Raw genomic sequence first — 19,229 nt, 5'->3', positions numbered from 1 at the left:
CATGCTGGAAGCATGAAAAATATGGTTTTGCACTGTTTTGCAAAAGTCAACAGACTGCGCATCATATTTTACCTCGAGGCGTTTCGGCAGTCCTGGCTTGATTAGAAGCGCTCACTTGACTTTGTAACTTCAGCAGTCTGTTTGGATAGAATTCATCAGGAGCTCTGGTATCTGCACACACTATTGTCTTGAAAGACATTTTTTTGTTTACAGCCCTGAGTGTCAATTGAGCCAAACGAGAGATCAAACATTGTTAACGTCTATTAAACGCAGCCAGCGCAGCGTTCTGGATAAGTGTTTTCCCTTTTCGTTATGATCGTTAAAGGCCTGAGCTGCGGCAAGCTCAGTGCTCCCTTTTAAACTTGACCCTTCTGACAGCAGTGAACCTCTCGGCCCTTTCTTCAAAGCTAAAGGTAAGCACCATGTGGCGATGTAAGCTCAGCTGCTTTTGTCAGGGACTTTAAGGTAGAGGCCTTGGAAACTCTGTTTGACAGTCCTAGGGCTCTTAATCTCTCCAGAAGCACTCTGTAATGGCTGTGGCGCCATGCTGCGGTTCTTAGAAGACCCCGAGCTTAATTAGAGCCTCAGCACAAGCTGCCTATTGAGGCGCTGATCCATGCTGAACTGATCTGGACTATTGTTTGTCTGCTAAATCCTTTGCTTTCTTAGTTCTTTCTCTGTATCTGTCGATTTTTCCGCCCTCTGTTCCCTGCAGAGGAACAGCATCGTAAACCAAAAGCGATTGATCTGCGGAGCAATACAAGTTTACAAATGAGCCCACTGGAACATTTGCTATCCGAAGCTTTCCACTGCCTAATTAGCAATATTTCTGTTTGAAGGCTGCGAAGATGTCATGCTTGGCTCAAGAAGCCAAGTTGTCATAGCGCCAGATGGTCTCAGTGTGACATCTTCTGGACCAGGCAGGCAGAAAAACGAGATGGAAATATTTGTACGAGACAGTTCTTCATGCAGTCAATCTTCTGCTCCCCTGTCCCACTGTCAGAGACCCCTTTCATCAAACAGGGAGGATCTCACAGAGATGCATAGCGGCCTGCTCGTTCCCAGCCGTCGTAATGAGGCCTGACACAGACAGCGTACAGAGACAAAGCAGGAAACAGCAGCGCCGGGCGCGCTCACCGGAGCCTGGCTCTGTGTGTTTTTAATAACGGCTAAGATCAGCCCTGATGTGCCGTCACATCTGTTAAACACTGGAGCAGGTGGCTGGCTGCCACATGGGAGCACTCACAGGAGCCCGTGTACTTACTGTCAGTCTACAGCAAATGACAGGGAGGGATCACAGGGACAACAGAGACATAACAAGATCCTGACAACACCGAGAGCCAGCAGTGATTCCTAGAAACAGACTATAAATGAGCTTTGACAGCATATGGACGCATATTGCTGATGCATTAAAGAATCGTACATGTTCTACAGTGTGTATTCCCCAGAACAAGATTTTTAGCTATAATTGTTGCAGCAAGAACAATGAATATTCAGTGTGTACATTGACTGTTCTTTTTAGTTGTTGTTTTTTTTATCGGGGGAGGTTTTTTGATCTGTTTTACCATAACCAGTCAGTAGTAAGTGACATATCTGCCCTGCAAACATCAGTTTTGGTTTAACAGCTGAGCTGGTCAAATGCTATAATTGTTTGACTATTGCTCCCACCAGTGGTAAGAGCTGACAGCTGACGTAAAACTCTTATTTAACTTGATGAACAACTGAGATGTGGGTGTTGATGTAGATATCTCGTTAGTCTGATAAAGAAACTATGCTTTTAAAATTGGTATGTCTCTGTATCTGTTTGGATTTACAGTATTTTTAAATCCAAGTCATGAGGTACCTTGTTTACATGTTTAATGACCTCAATTACATCAGGAATATTTGATCTATAAAAGGGTTTGCTGTAGAATTTCTAGAAAATGTACTGTAACACTCATCAATACATATCCATATTAGTGTGTAAAGTAATCCACCCATGCTACATAACGATGTCACTGAGTTTACGCTGTAAAACTTATGTATTCATTGACTTAATTCTTCAATAGTTCAGTGAATTTATCTATCTATCTAAGCTGACTTTTAACCATTTTTTCTACCTAAATTCACATTTCAAGACCAGTGAAATTTAAGTTTTTAAGTTTGTCATGGACAAACAAAAAAAATGACTCAGTTGTCACGATTAGATGTGATCAGATGTGCGAGTCTGATTGTTGGGTTGGGATGTGAGGTGTGCCCTCGCCCCGAATAGTCCTCTATATTTGTATCCATTTGTTTCACAAGAGCTGCGGTGCTTTACCCTGATTGTCCCAGTAGGTACATGATTAAGACTTTGCTGATCATAAAATGAGTGAAGATGCACCTTGTACAGTAAGTGAGACTTTATTTGTCTATGTACTGTATACAGTATGCACCCTGTATTGAATACAGCAGTTTTCGTCATCAGGCAGGGTGTTGACTCAGAGCTCCTTTTCTGGTTCAGTGTCCAGGCATTATGTAGTTTCAGCATGATTTAGACTTGGCAGTGGATGGCACCTGCATGTTGGGAGCTACAGTCCTCTGTAGAAATGGGACATCCGGGAGACTTTTCATGTTTCGTTTTGCGCTCCCTCTCCTCTCTCCCCTCCTCTGCTGGACTACACATCTCTGCGGCTATGTTTGATCGCTGTAGGAACAAACTTGACTTTGTTGACTCGGACAAACAGACTCGGCCCTGGCACTGAGCTCAGCGTGCTGTTAGCCTTGACAGGGAATAGCTGTTTATTGTGTGGGTCTATGTGCAAAGAGAGGGGAAGCCTGAGGTAGTGGTGTGAAATAACAGGGTTAATGAAGCATGACACAACCCTGGTTTTCACCCCAATTGCTGATATTAACTTCCTCTGTGACCTCCACCCTTCACTTTGCTCTGTAACCTTGTTCTCTTATCTGTGCTGAAGGGCAAAAAAATGTTGTCACCACTCTGCACCTTCCTCAAGCTCAAGCTTCACAAGCACATGATGTAAAATGCAGTTCTGAGCCTTGTGAAAGCTGTCTATTTTTGGCAAGCTATAATCACGTCTCAGATGACTTTTGTGAATTAAAATGTCCCAGTGTTGTTGTTTTTTTGTATTATTCAAAATCTTTCTGCTGAAGAAAAATACTTTCATTTCAAGGGTTTTGCTAAGAAGTCTTAAAAATGTTTTATATGAATGGGAAGAGGAATGCGGCAGGATAGAAAATCATCTCGTCCACTTGAGATTGTACAAGAGCTGCACTGACACTGGAATTTTGGGGCCGATACCAATATTGCTGATATTCTTTATTTACACTCAACAAATATATACCGTAGATCTAATACTTCTGTTTTTACTCCCATTTTTCATGAGTTGAAATAAAAGAACTTCTGTTATGTACACAAAACATGTATTTCTCTAAAATTTGCTCCCAAATGTGTTAAAATCCAGGTTAGTGAGCACTTTACCTTTACCAAGATAATCCATCGACCTGAAAGGTATGGCACATCAAGATGCTGAATAAACAATATGATTATTGCACAGGTGTGCCCTCGACTTGTCACAATGAAAGGCCACTCTAAAATGGGTAGTTTTATCATGGTACACAATGCCACAGAGGTCACAGGTGTTGAGAGAGTGTAAGTGGCATGCTGAAAGTAGCACAGTACTCAAAGTACTCAGCGAGTGTCATGCTGAAAGCAGGAATGTGTATATACTATACAGTATATATAAACACACATTTTTTTTGGAGTCATCCCTCAAATGTTCTCACTAGAGTAGTTCCATTTTTTTTTTTCTAAAAGCTCATTCAAATGAACTGTCAAACTGGTGATTTTTAAAGTGCTTAAAAGTAAAGTCAGGTAAAGGTTCAGTCGAAGTTCACTGCACGCCTTAATTTGGGCTAATTAGACTTGATAGAGGCAGCGGAAAGCATACTGGGAGTGATTTGGGCTCTTAATTGATCAGCTGTGGATAACACAATGTCCCATGCTCGAATCAGATTTGGTGAAAGTAAACAGTGGTGTCTCTTTCAGCCGGCATTACATTTTTAGCTGTTTGTTCTGTAATCCTCAGTAAGCTCACACACTGGGATAAATAAAGGCTGCTGTGTTTTCGAACCTCACACCGTGGAGGGTTTTCTGTCTGCTCACCGAAAAGAACAATGTGTGCGGATTTTTAAAGACATGCTTTAAATTTCGCACATCCACGCGCAGAGAGAAATCTTCAAGCTGCTGCTTGAATTTTAGTTATTTCTTCTGAAAATGGTTAAAGGTGAAATAAAAGAGGGATTAACTGTGCTTTTCAAGTACAATGACCTACATTCAGGCTGCCACTCAAATATAGCCTTCCCCCTTCCCTCCCCTCCCCTCTCAAAATAAGCCTATGGGTCTTCACGCTCTCCATCACGTCAGCGCTTCTCTCTGTTCCGAAATAGAGATTTTTAAGAATTTGTCTCAGAGGTGTATCCAACCAGAAAGAGGAGGCGAGCGCCCCGGCTCTCGAGCTCCTTTAAAATTCTTGTCTATAGAGTGAAGTTCCCAGGGTTTCCTCTGCCACACACTGAAAGACACTGTTTGCCCGGCAGAGTTTCCACTCTGTTCACGTCAATGCATTTCCCCAAGGAACTGAGACACTGGCTCTTTAATGATGTTCTTCTAGGCTTCATTAAAGGATTATGTGGTGATTGAATGGATGGCCGTATCAAAGACTAATGTTACATGGACTTAATATCCTCTATGACTTTTCTGTGTGATAATGATTAGAACGTCATGTGTTACTTGCACACTGGTGTTTTTGAAGGTATTTTTGTCCTCTACGTATCGAGCAGAGAGTAACGTTTTAACAATGTCTAAATATTTGTTATATCCCTCTACTGTTTGACTGCTGGAATATGTAACTGATTGTTTGTTGAACCCTTCCTTCAAACAATCACAGTATAGCAGGCGTGTCAAACTTTTGTTTGCTCCATGTCAATGCAGCATGAAACCAAAAACACATGAGTAGAAGTTTAAGGAAGTGATTAAACCTTATGTTTGGGTGCACAAATATAGGCTGTAAACATTAGCATGTCTGGCTAACTGCCCTGTTACCTACAGTAGTGGCTGAAGGTCAGTGCTATTTGGTTCTGGGGCACACCTGTGACACACATTGGCGCATGCTCGGTTAAGTTGTGGCTTCGTTTCTGTGGTTGCGTAAGTGCTGTTCCCACAGTGGCAAGTTTACATTAAACATTCAAAAATATAATCATGCGATTTTCAACAATTGTTCTGGATTACATATGTCAAGTGTGTTTGTCCGATTTCAGTCATAACTCGTTCCTGCAAATGTTCTGAATGAAAGTTTTGTTTAGAAAGTATATATATATATATATATATATATATATATATATAGAGAGAGAGAGAGAGAGAGAGAGCTGTTATGTCACACATTTTTACTGTATATAAAAAGTAAAGCCAATGTGCAATTGCCTTAAAGTGTGATACCACTAAGGGCCACTAGGGGCTGGTTCTAGTAGACTCATTGAAAAAGTGTTAACTTGTCTCATCAAATAATAAGTCAATAATTTTTTTTCAGAAAATATTCTACTACACATGGGCAGGTGTGGTGTCCTCAAGTTCTTAGTCAAATACAGACCTCGCTCATCCCAACCCTGTCCAAAACTTCTGGCTCCAAACAAATCACAATAGGGACGGCCAGACTTGAGGTTTCAAATTAGGAGTACAGTTTGCTAGCTGGCTGCAGCAAAAAAAAAAAAATCAAGGAATGTAAAACTGGAAATATCGCCAGACATTTTTCATTAATCTGCCTTTGTCTACCTGAAATCAATAAAAAATTGTACTATGGAAATATTGTAAACTGCATGTGGCAAGTCGGAACAGAACACTTGATAGGCATGATAACAATAACTAGGGCTTAGAAAGCAGTCAATTTCAATTTTATTTATCATTTTCATTATGATTATATCCTCTTGCTTTTTTTTTTTTTTTAATTATTATTATTATCGAGCCTCTCGTAAGTAATGAAGTTCAATTTCAAAGACAGTCCCTGATTAAATACAGAATAAATGAAAACCTCAGGCAGCCTCACTACATCCACCGTAATACAAAGATTATAATGAAAGAGATGGAGCCCGCTGACTGGCTGATAAGCAGTTTTGGCAGCAAGTTACCAATCATAGACAGACACACACAGACACACACTTTGACTTCCACATCTACATCTCAATCCAGCTTGATTTGCGTTCCAGAGATAATACTGCATGGGGCCTCGCAGCAAAGCTCACCCTGCTGCCCCTAATTATTACCCAGCATGCTGAGGAGTGACACGGCTATCACACCAAAGCTGAAATCTTAAATGGCTCTGAAACAGCTGAATCCTACACAAAGGATACAGGTCCTTGTTTCCACTGTTGCTTTAAAGGTCAAATGTGATATTTTAATTAAAGAAAATAGGCAGTGAATAACAAAGCCACAGCTGTGTAAATTCCTCACCAGACTCAGGCGTGGCAGACGTTTGATTTAAAGACCTAATTAGTATTCCTTTAAGTCGGGCCTTGCTGCCCTCTTGTCATTAAAATAGATTTAACAGAGACTGAAGATGTGGCCAAGGTTGACATAGTAATTTCTGCACGTCAGTCATCATTGTGTCAACATAAATAACAGCTCAACTGTTTGGTGTTTGCAAAGGCAAACGCAGCCTTCCATCACAGCCCAGGAGGAATAGTGAGTACTTTGGCTGATGTAAATCGAGGTGTTTGTGCTTCACAAGTAGCTGAACTGTGGCTGAGTTTAGGCACAGGTTTAACATGGCATAGCCGGAGAGCTCAGCAGTGGTGAGGCATTGTGTGTTGTGTCGGGAGGGGAGGGGAGTGTTGTGTGTTTTTTCCCAGTGTGCTGCAAAGGGCCGCTCCGTGTCAGAGGTGAGCCAAGTGAATGGAGGCCACGGGACCCCCTCCACAGCTGGGAGGAGACTCCCCCCATTGAGAGCACTGAGGCAGAATGCTCTGAGCTCAACAAGAAGCGGGCTAAAGGCTTTGTCTCTGGTTCATTGCCTTTAAGTAGTCCCAGGATTCCTGGCAACCAGGTTTGACTGCCGGAGCCTACATGCAGAGGGAAGAAAGCACAAAGGCACTTGTATTCTTCAGCTGATGTGCAACATCATGGTTCTCAGTGGGAAGCAAAGTTAGCTGAAAATGCGAGATGCTGAGTTGTTGGAAGACTTGTTCTGGATTCCGGCAGTAAATAGAAATAGGAATTCACTTGTCTTATTTTATACTTATTTTGGTCGTGTTTCAGCTCACCGTCAAGCTTAAGAGCTGCAGTCTTAAATCTCAGTTTTTTTGGGCGGGGGTGGTGGTGGTGGGTTTAACAGGAAGAAGTCCTACATTAGTATTCTGTGATGCGGATAATATAACTCGATTTTCTCTGTGTCAAATTATTCAAAGAAAACTGCAAACAGATGAGCTATTAATTTTTTGGCCAAGTTTTGATCTAGGAGTAGAAGTAGAAGTTAAAGTCTGCTGAGATGATCCAATTATCCTGCAGGCCCAGGATTAGCATTAATCTGCTCTGGTTTTTAGTGGGCACACGGCCTCTTTTACTCCTTTCCCCGCCTTCTTTGTCCTTCCTCTAAGCGCACGCACACAGAAGCTCAGCTTCTTTGGTTTTAGAAATATAGAAATATGGAGCCTACTCAGTTTTCACATTGCCTGGTTCAAACTCAGGTTCTGTATTATATACTGCCATCGTTCCCTGGAGGTGTTTTAATATTGCTGCTTCTTCTGATGTGCAGGACCACAGTTAAGTCTGCAAACTATGCCATGAATTCGAATGAGACAGCCACAGCCAGAGGCAGGCAAACCAACCAGCCACGTGTTTATCAGAAAATTAATCCTCACACTCGGACTTGCATGTGCGTTAGATGTGAGGCGGATTCAGAAGGGACACGACAGATTCATGACACGCCTAATGACCTCCAACACTTACATGCTCCTGCTAGGAAGTAGCTCCATCCCAAGAAGGATGTGAGCGTCTGTGAGCGTGTGTGTGTGTGTGTGTGTGTGTGTGTGTGTGTGTGTGTGTGTGTGTGTGTGTGTGTGTGTGTGTGTGTGTGTGTGTGTGTGTGTGTGTGTGTGTGTGTGTGTGTGTGTGTGTGTGTGTGTGTGTGTGTGTGTGTGTGTGCGTGTGTGTGTGTGTGTGTGTGTGTGTGTGTGTGTGTGTGCGTGCCTACAGTGGAGGAGAAAGGAGGAGGATGCTTGTGAAATGAGAAGAGCTTTAGGCTGAGATCCTATCAAAGCTCCCAACACATCTAGGAATCACAAACCAACAAATTCCGTATGATGTGGCGATTGAAAGCGGAACAGTGTAAACCAAGATAAAGCAGAGGGCCAATGTGGTGACCTGGGATGCTTTATGTTAATAAAGTTCACTCTCCTACTTCTTGCTTCGGGTCTTCTGCCTCCTCTTTTTGTGCACTTCTCTTGACATGATTGCATTTGGACCGTAGTGAAAATCCCAAATTGAATCTGCATGCTCAGCTTTGACATTTTGGACAGCAAAGATATGTCCGCAGACTTAAGTCCTTCTTTATTCAATTTTAAGTCTCATTGGCTCTGGTGACACATTCTTGAGAGCAGTTAATTTAGAGGGTGTGTGCTCATCTTTCATCAGCACACAGAGGCTCTAAGTGGCTCAACCACACTTAATTAGCCTCTTCCCTGCGACACGCCGCGGCCTTTTGCTTAAATTAATCTTCTCAGGTTAACGCCCAGCACCCACTCCACTGTCTCTGACAGGAGGTCGAATTTATCCTCTGCTGAGAAATTACTTAGCTAAATGAGAGTTCCTCCATGCAGCCGCAGAGTAATTAAAGAGAGACACCGCCTAATTAAGGTCTTTTTCAACTCGGTCCAACTATGACCCTGTAAAACAAGCTGAGGCAGTAATGAGTCATTTCTCAAACAGAAAATTGCTGCTGGATTTGTGTGGGAACAGTGCTTTATGTAAGGGCGTAATCATCAGAGATAATGATTACATCAGTTTGGCATAATGAATATCCTCTTCAACAGATCAAAACACCAAATGGAAAAGAAAATACTTCCATCTTTTGCATCACTGACATTATTTTCTTCTGAAGAATCCTCAACAAAAGTTGCTGACTACTTCCTCTGTGCTTCCTCTACCAGGTCAATGGTAAGGACCTCTCTAAGGCCACCCACGACCAGGCGGTGGAGGCCTTCCGCACCGCCAAGGAGCCCATCATGGTCCAGGTTCTTCGCCGGGCCCCTTACCCCAAACTGGTCAACCCTGCTGCTGACACCCAGGTCTCAGACATCAGCACCCAGACCGATATCACCCTTCAACACATCATGGCCCTTACCAAGCTGCCACCCTCTTCACCCCCCATGACGGAGCTGGAGGAGTATCTGCTTCCCGAGGAGTAAGTACAACACGGTTTATGATTAACTAAAGAGAAAGCCTTATTAGACATGGCCTTGACATAAAATATAAGTTGGTATAATATCTTAATCTCTTCCGTGCACAGTCATTTAGTAAGAGCGCTTAGAATAACATCTAGAAGGTGCGATCGCAGGTTTCTGAAGCTGTCTCTGTTGCGCACAAACAGATAACCCTGGTGAACAAAATCAGCAAAATTTGCAAACTAAAACTTGAGCAGAGAGCGTACATCAAATTTGCTGTGACATTTTTGGGGATAGTGACAGGGAGCCAAATCCAGCGACAATGATTGTGTATTTGTAGGCGAGAAACTGTCGTATTGGCAATGCGCCGTGATCGGGCGTACATCATTGATGTAAACTGGGTGGACTATCAAACAGCAACAACAAGCTGCAGCCTCCCGAATGGCTGTAAAAGTTGTATCAACACTCTTAAACAGTTCCAGCAGAAACTAAGAACTGTAACCTTCGTGCAGGTTTGGTAGGATTTATTGCAGGGCTGTTCCGTTTGACTGGGTTAGTTTGCAAGGTATTCCCACAATATATTTCATACGGTAGCCAGGTAGCCAAGATCTGTTGCTTTAACCTGATGCCTCTGACTTATGTCAGGCGAAGGATGAATAATGCACCCTCTAATTTGTTTGAAAGGGACCGCGAGGTGGTGTTGACCTAAAAAACTGAACCAGGCTCAACTTTTGTCACAATGCAACATTGTCCCACAAGGGGGTGCAGTGGACAATAATGTTTGAAGTGCGTTTCTTGCAGATTACTTGGTAAAGTTGACCTTCTCGTCATCACAATGAAAAATGAAATTATTGTTGCTGTGATAACTTTCCGGCCTGTCTTTATAAAGTCAAACCAAACCAGCCTTCCTTGAACATAGTTCAAGATTTTTGAAGCAACGTGTCCCCGACAGTAAAGCCCCCTTCGTTTTTGTTGGTCTGAGGAAAGCTGGACCAAATGTATTTGAAGGTGATTTTGAGGCCAAAAATGTAGCCTCATCTGGCTGCAGCTGAGTGCGCTCACACTAAGGCTTTAGAGTAGAATTCATAACAAGCGTTATTAATTCCAGAAAGTCCACTTTAAATTAGAAGACGCCTGGAACCTTTGGTGACAGCAGATGACAGCTCCTCAGGGGCAACCAGCCACATTCAAATGATGGTTCTGTCCATTTGTATTTGCATATTCCCAAATTGCATCTCTTGTTTCTGTGTGTGTGTTTTAGGCCCTGGAGCTTGCAGAGTCTGGCTGCATTTTACACTCTGTGGTAGCAGCAGTTGCCCTTTAATGAATAATAGTGATTTCTTTAATTGATTTCTGAGTCAAATTAATAACACGGCATGTTAATTCATGATTAGCCTGCGGGTGTAGCTTCTATTTATCTGATTCAAGAGTGATTTCTTCATTGAGTTCTTATTACTTCCTCTCTACTTCTCATTTAATTTTCAAACTCTAGGGCGAAATTAAATCCGTATGGACGAATGTGTGAGGGAGTTTTGTCTCCTTTATAATGTGCGTGTGTTCAATTTGCCACCCACTCGTTCCCAATTTATCTCATACTCTTTTTCTTTTCCCAGGCATCCTCCTGGACATGCGTACTTTGACCCCAATGACTTCCTGGAGGGCATACAACAGGACATAGAGCGCGAGGAGCTGGAATATGAGGTAAAACACCATCTCCATTCTTACTTGTCTTCTTAATGAGGATCTACATTCAAACAGAAATGCATTATCGTTCCATAAGTAGACCTGAGGTCGCCTCAGTGTCTCCAGTCCAATGGCCTCACAAGCGACCACATTTTCTGATATATCATGATTATTGATGGGCCACTCTCCATAGATACAGACACTGAGATGTAAGCCAGGCAGGAATTGGGTTGCTGGTTTGTTCCAGCAGATGCACAACGGTGACATCATTACTTATTAGTGACAGGGCCTAATAAGTCTTCCTCTGCTCCTCCGCAGTGGAGATGTGGCCTGGTGGGTAATTAGATGGCACAGATAATAGGGCTGCAGTGATGAATCTGATGACACTAACAATGGCTGGATGAGGCCATGATCAACCCTCTGTTGTGCACCTTCAGTGACCTCCGCCAGTCCCGACACCCCCTCTCATTAAACATCAGCCGTCTACTCCTTGGTATTAATAATATCCATGGAGGAACAATGAGGCTGAGAGTAGAGGAGTGTTGTTCAAGGTAGACGCACAGCAGACCAGTGTCCTTGAAGAGCGATTCTCTGTCTTAGAAAAGAGTCGTGATCCGGTTATGCACTGTTTTGGTCCTGATCATTTTCATTTCATGCTTCGTCACGTTATACATCATAACGTTTCAATTCACAGAACAATAAATTAGAGTCGATGACTCAAGAACGTCCGACTATTAGTAGTGAGCTAGAGTTGCTTATATTAAAAATCTTTAGCTTTACTGCCTGATTCTGTTAAATGTTTTGTTTTTCAAGAAGTTAAAACACTCGTTTGAGAAAAGGAAAAACCTCGCCTTTACCTGGTATAGTGTTATTATTATATAATTAGAGCCAAAACTGGGTTTTCACTTTGATTATAAAGTGCTCCTGTGATCACAGAATGTTTCCCTGTATATTTGAGCTATGAAAAAAAAAGGATTCGGGTCTATTTTATAAATGACGCATCGCACACGTGAGGCGTAAGACACGTGAGACATGCGTCTTAGCAGGCAGTATGGTTGCTTTGATCCAATATGATGCCAAAATGAAAACACACCACGCAGCAACAGGTAAAGCACACGCTACGCATCCAGTGTGTCCCAGGCCGTAGGCTTATTTGCCTTCTTGCTGTTGCCCCAAGCTTCCCAGACATCTAGGTGAGACTCCAGGAGCCAGGTATACCAACTGTTCAGATTTAGCATTCATCTAACATAAGTGTTAAGTAAACATTTTTCCATGTCAACTCTGAAATAGCTTTCACCATACAAAGTAGTTCTTACCCAGAAAATTACCTGCTGCTAAGTATTTACATCTAGTAAAAACTTTGGTGTTAACCTAGTTTATACCAAACAGCACTATTTTTAATCCCGGGTTTCAGCACAGGGAGATTCTAATTGCAGAGATCCCCACTTTCCTGTCAAAGAAGCCATCAGGGAGGTGAAGAACAATCCACGGGCTGGGTTTTATTTGCGTTATTTCCTATTAGGAAGGATGGGAAACTAGACTTGACTAGACTGAATGCCAGATGGGTTTGTATAACAAACCCATCTGGCAAGTTGTTCTTGGAAACTGTTTCGAAAAGGTCAGGTACTTCCAAAGTATGCTTAGCGGGTGATTGGATGAATCATCTGTTTATCACCACTCTTATGGACAATCTTCAACTGATCAGATTGTTGTTGTTTTGGAACAACACTCTTCTGGCGCTGTCGTCACACCTAAACCACACCGCTACGCGTATTGACATCAATGTTTACTCAAACACTCTGAAGGGTGGACCAAGTCATGAATTAAACCAGTCGGGGAATCTCACTTGACATTGAAATTTGTTTTTTTGTTTTTTCCAAATGCTGTTACATGTTATATGATGGTCGACACCAACTGGTTAAAGGCTATTCCAATAGTTTCAAAAATAACCTAAGGTCTTAATCCATTTAGATACAACAACTGCAAACAATTCCCTGTGGAGCATACCCAGAGCCATATATCCATGCAGGGAATTTAGGTCCGACCATTTTTTTGAAAGTACTACAAACTCACAACTATTTTTTAAAAACTTTGTTTCAACTGATGCACACAAAGTGTTAATGTTTCTCAAGCTATATGGTACAAAATACAAAGTCACTACTTTTGAAACAAACTTCGTCATAGATTTTTAAATAGTTGGTGCAACCAAATCCCTGCTTTGTAAAAACCACTTTAAACATTTAAAAATGAGGCGTAACATCACAAATGATTGTGAGCTTTACATGTGATATTACCTTTGTACAGAGCCAGGCTAGCTGTTCCCCTCTGCTTACTGTGCTTTGTACTACACTAAGCTAACTAACTACTTGCGGTAGCTTCATATTTACAGAACAGACATTAAAATAGTATCAATCTTCACATCTAACTCCTGTCAAAAGAGTAAACACATTTACCAGAGCATCTTCCTTTAAGCCAGTTTCTATCACTCAGCTGTGACTTTTTCAGGGGGTATAACCCTTGCAGAGTCCGTCCTCTGCCCTCGTAGACCGTAGCCGCTCATATCTTTATCTGTATCTGTGAGATTACAGGTGTTGACAAGTGAAAAACGGCATGCTGCCCGTCTGCAGTCCACTACATCATCTCTCATTCTGTCAGTGGGCCCCTAAGAAAACCAATGGCCTCCTTGCGTCCAGCTGAAAGATTCATTACAGTGATTGATGGATCGCTGTTTCTCTGTGATCCCATTTCGTAGTCAATAAATTCAGGTGGTCCAGGAACACGAACAGAAATACACAGCCATCTTAAGTTCATTCTTTGAAAAACAAAAAGTACTTCCAGCTGAATGGGATATTAATTTGTGCACGTTTCACCAGGAGGTGGATTTGTACCGAGCCAACATCCAAGACAAGCTCGGCCTGACGATCTGTTATAGGACTGATGACGAGGATGAGGCTGGGATCTATATTAGTGAGGTAGGTGTTTCAGGGTAGCGCTCAAATCTGCCTAAACACTAATAGCATCCTCTTGGCCTGTCGCCAGTAACGATTGTTTCACTTTAAGCCTAACATATCTTCTCCCTTCAGATTGAGCCGAACAGCATTGCGGCAAAGGACGGCAGAATTAGAGAAGGCGACAAAATCATACAGGTAAAACTTTCTCTGTAGTTCTGATCTCTTTTATTCATTTAACATTATAAGTTACCATTATTAAAAATGAAATTGTTTTTATTTATCTTTGGAACTTTTTTTTTGCATATAGCATATGATGGCTTTAAGCCTTAGTTTTCGATTCATGTAAATGTACAAACTGCAAACAATGATAAACAATGTTTAAAAAGATCCAGCTTTTAAATAGTTCTCCCTGTATTCATCAAGATTAATGGTGTTGAGATCCAAAATCGAGAGGACGCCGTAGCGCTTCTGACCAGTGAGAGCAACCAGAATATCTCTCTGTTGGTGGCCAGGCCAGAGATCCAAGTAAGTAGGAGGTCAATATGTTTGTTGGTAAAGGTCATTCACAACAAGACATGTCATGTTTAAACCTTATTTGGTCAATTCTGGAAGCAAATATAGTGTCCTTCAAAGTGAGCAAACAAACACGATTCTGACTTTCAATAGCAGATGTTCCCTTTTTTGGGGGGGGGGGAGAAAAACTTTGCAGTTGAATATTTGCATCTAATGAGGCGTCTCTTCTCTCCACTGTGTCTCAGCTGGACGAGGGCTGGATGGATGATGACAGGAATGACTTCCTGGATGACCTCCACATGGATATGCTGGAGCAGCAGCACCATCAGGCAATGCAGTTCACTGCCAGCATGCTGCAGCAGGTACACACATACATGCACAGACACACAAGTGCGCAGCGTGGAGTGCGTGAAGACACACAATTAATCTGCACTAATGCATATGTTGATCTATAGATTATTTTGGCCAAGCCAGTTCTGCCAAGGGTACCAGATGTTCTGCTGTTTTCAACATTTGTTTTAATTAACAGAAATACATTTTTATATAGAAACAAAGCCTTTCTTTTATCGATCTATTTCTAATTGTAAGGTTTTGTGAATAGATTGTACATGTAGGAGATGTAACATTAATAGAAGATGTATTATAAAATGCTTTATTTGCTTCTAAATATGACAGTTCTTTAAATATATCCCTTGGTACTACTAAAAAAAGACAGATCAGAGAATTATACGCATCATATTCATGTATTTATATATTTTGGGTGACCAAATTATGTTGTTTTATGTTTTTAATGCAAGATTGTGTAGAGTAGTTCAGTTGTATTAGCAGTTCCAAACTGCACACGTTCAGGAATCCAGTGGCTCTGGTGCTTATGTCATAGATAAGAATTACACACCAATGTCCTGTGTAGTTACACTGTAAACATGGGCGATTCACCGGACCAACACTCGACCACTTTTTTTTTTTTTTTTACAAGTGAGGAAAGAAAATGTTTACAATTCTTTTGATTCTCTACAACTCTCAAAGCCTCATTTTTTTTATCCACTACCATTGCCCTGTTAAAGTTGCTGCAAACGCAACACTTCCTGTATTTGTTTCAAATTAAAGGCCCTCTAGCGTTTCAGTAGACAGAAACTAAATTTGCCTCAACAGTGGTTCCACGAACTTAAAACAAGCCACAACACTTCAGGGCCTGTTAAGTTGTAGCTGACCCTAAATGAAGTGATCAGTAATGTTGACTGCAGCATCACCACTCACAGTCAGAGCTTTTTCTTTCTCCCGAGTCATTCTCTTGTCTGTCTTTGCAGAAGAAGCACGAGGAGGACGGCGGCACCACAGACACAGCAACGCTGCTCTCCAACCATCACGAGAAGGACAGCGGCGTCGGTCGCACCGATGAGAGCACACGAAACGACGAGAGCTCGGAGCAGGAGAACCTCGGCGATGACCAGACCACGGCCTCCAACACGCTGGGCAGCTGCAGAAAGCTGACCTACAGCCAGGACACCCTGGGCAGCACCGACCTGCCCTTCACCAGCGAGTCATTCATCTCCACCGACTACGCTGACACCGACTTTTTGGGCATCCCGGCCGACGAGTGCGAGCGCTTCAGAGAGCTCCTGGAGCTGAAGTGTCAGATGAGGAACAGCGGAGCCCAGAGCCTGTATTACCAGAGTGGTGGGGCAGAAGGTCAGGACCAGGAGGGTGTGGATAAAGAGCTGGAGCTGCTCAATGAGGAGCTGCGCACTATTGAGCTGGAGTGCCTGAACATCGTCCGTGCTCACAAGATGCAGCAGCTGAGGGAGCAGTGCCGCGAGTCCTGGATGCTCCACAACAGCGGCTTCCGCAACTACAATACTAGCATAGATGCTCGCCGCCATGAGCTGTCCGATATCACAGAGCTGCCAGAGAAATCTGACAAGGACAGTTCCAGTGCCTACAACACTGGGGAGAGCTGCCGCAGCACCCCTCTGACTCTGGAACTGTCTCCGGATAACTCACTCCGTCGGGGAGCAGAGGACCAGGGTCCAGCTGGACCATCTGGCTCCACCAGCTCAAATGGCCGGATGCTCAAGCCCGTCCTGTCCCCTGTGCAGGAAGCATGTGGCCCCAGCCGGAGCAGAAGCTCCTCCAACGATCCAGATGGAGCCCTACAAGCAGAGAGCAAGGAGCGGAAGCTGGAAGAGTCCGGTAAGAGTGGCCGTAGCTTTTCCCAGCGACATTCACCTTACAAGCATGCTCACATCCCCGCCCATGCCCAGCACTACCAGAGCTACATGCAGCTGATCCAGCAGAAATCCGCTGTCGAGTACGCCCAGAGCCAGTTGAGTCTGGTCAGCATGTGCAGGGACCCCATTACCCCCAGTGACCTGGACCCCAAGATGGAGTGGAAGGTGAAGATCCGCAGCGACGGCACGCGTTACATCACAAAGCGGCCGGTTCGGGACAAGCTGCTGAGGGAGCGCGCTCTTCGGATTCACGAGGAGCGCAGCGGCATGACCACAGACGACGACGCCATAAGCGAGCTGAAAATGGGCCGCTACTGGAGCAAGGAAGAGAGGAAGCAGCATGCGGTCCGAGCCAAGGAGCAGAGGCAGCGGCGCGAGTTCATGAAGCAGAGCCGAGCTGATTGTCTGAAGGAGCAGGTCGGCCCCGAGGACAAAAAGGAGCCAAACATCATCGAACTCAGCCACAAAAAAATGATGAAAAAGAGGAATAAGAAAATATTTGACAACTGGATGACCATCCAGGAACTGTTGACCCACGGTACCAAGTCACCAGACGGCACAAGGGTTTACAACTCACTCCTGTCTGTGACAACCGTCTAAGTCCTGCTCTGGTTTCAGGTGGCAGAGAAGTCAGAGGAGGACAGACTGTCGTGTAATGGACTGTACATAGGACACTACCAGCTGGGGTGGAGATTCTCTGCCTCGTTCAATGTGGCAACATTGTGTAAATAGGAAAAAAGGAAAGTCTTTTCTGGACGAACATTTCCCACCAGTGCGGTGAAAAGAAGGTCCTTTTAAATAGGGGTTGGACTCTACATGAATTGGATGTGGCTACTGTACGAGGATGATTTTGGACACATTTTTCAGTAACCTTTTTTTTACCTTTCTGCTTGATCTTTTGGATATTTTTTTTTAAACAAAAACACAATATTTGACTTTTTGGAAGGTTTCGAAAGTGTGTAAAGACCGTGTGCCATACATAACAGCCAGCATTTACACTATTTTACTTTATTTTGTTCGTACTATATATCTCTTATCAGTATTTTACTGTTATGCATACTTAATGCTTTTATGGAAACAATGCTATTTTCCCGCAAGGTAGAACACGTAATCCTTTTCAAAAGGCCTTTTGTAAATTAAAAAATAAAATTTTTGTATCAAATTCACTTTTTTAGTTCTAATTTCTCTCAACTGGTGCTGATTTCCCAAAGTTAAATACCACCAGCGATGTACCATCTGTAACATAATGTAGAGAACATAACGTGAAATCATTGTGTACGCACGTATATTTAGAGAGAGATGGTTCTCACATTGTTGAAAATTAAATGTCTGTGTTTGTTCAAACACACATCGTAGTCGCTTTGTAGGGTTTCATGTATTGAACAGAATAACAAATCCTTAGTTAGCCACCAAATTGATGTCTTGTAAAATGAGAGAAATAATAAATTATTGTTTTATATATGATGAGCTTTGAAATGTTTGAATTTGTCTTTTATAAGAGGCGATGGTAAAAAATATAACCACACAAGCAGAAGAACAATTCAAATAAACGGTGCACATGATGTCACAAAGTGTTTTGAAGACACTGGTTATGCGGAATAGATTTAGGGCTGTGGGAGTCTAAACTGATCAGTCTTTGATGAAGTTTAATACTGCTGATATTCCAATGGTTTGACTTAGAGTTTGACACTTCTTTTAATTAAAAGCATGGATAAAAATGCACGAGGTGCGATCAAAAAGTTAAGTAACTTTTGGAGCGGGGGAAGCCATAACTCATGAGGGTGTAGTCCAAGTTATGTCGCGTAAACAACATCAGCATCTTTGTTACATGCAGTTTAGTTTGAAAGCACAATTTTACCACATAACATTTTCACCTGACCAAGCCACACCACCTGTGTAGGTGAACCACATGTATAGCCTTTAAATTTAAACTGATTAAACCTCAGTGTGCCAATGTGTATGTAGAAATTACCGGTACTCCCCAAATCATAGCTTCAATAGCTATTGTTTCCAATTTCCACTGTCAGCGGGTGCTTTCATGGTGATGAATTGTCCACAGTATGATTGGTATAAACATAGAAGACCACACAACTTAATTCCATGCAATTTTTTGGAGCTTTTCTGAGAGTTGAGAGGCAAATAATCCATCAGATCTGTGGCACAGGGTTGGATTCACTTTAAATTGAATGCCTTCTAGTGATTGCTGCATGGTCAGCCATAGTATCTAATGATATAGTACAACATGAGGTATTGAAAGTCCCAGTTGCTCCCCTTTTTGAATACATTTTTAAGTATAGTGAAGTCTTATCACAATCACAGACTCATCTGTTTGTATATGTCTGCCAACTTGTAGTAATTACAGTGGAAGTCCCGAGGCAAGAAGTATTTTGGCTATGTCTGTGTTTCATGTCAGGACCCAAGTAGGGCAACAGCATGACAGGCT

General features: G+C 42.6%; 1 protein-coding gene across 2 annotated transcripts in view; it reads left to right on the top strand.

Annotated features, from left to right (window-relative positions):
• Positions 1-18,250, top strand: part of pdzrn3b (PDZ domain containing RING finger 3b) — a 99,357-nt gene extending 81,107 nt beyond the window's left edge. For both annotated transcript variants that reach the window (XM_069714502.1, XM_069714511.1), the window contains 7 exons: positions 9,178-9,431; positions 11,025-11,112; positions 13,968-14,066; positions 14,178-14,240; positions 14,469-14,570; positions 14,804-14,920; positions 15,866-18,250. In XM_069714502.1, the coding sequence (XP_069570603.1) occupies positions 9,178-9,431; positions 11,025-11,112; positions 13,968-14,066; positions 14,178-14,240; positions 14,469-14,570; positions 14,804-14,920; positions 15,866-17,386 (2,244 nt within the window). In that variant the 3' untranslated portion in view covers positions 17,387-18,250. The remainder of the gene's footprint in view (positions 1-9,177; positions 9,432-11,024; positions 11,113-13,967; positions 14,067-14,177; positions 14,241-14,468; positions 14,571-14,803; positions 14,921-15,865) is intronic.
• Positions 18,251-19,229: the final 979 nt, after the last annotated feature.

This window comes from Brachyistius frenatus, unplaced genomic scaffold (assembly GCF_029030835.1).
Source record: "Brachyistius frenatus isolate BFR_SWC_R1_liver_20210118 unplaced genomic scaffold, ASM2903083v1 Contig_4, whole genome shotgun sequence".
Taxonomy (NCBI): Eukaryota; Metazoa; Chordata; class Actinopteri; family Embiotocidae; genus Brachyistius; species Brachyistius frenatus.
This window is presented reverse-complemented; position numbering and strand designations above follow the sequence as displayed.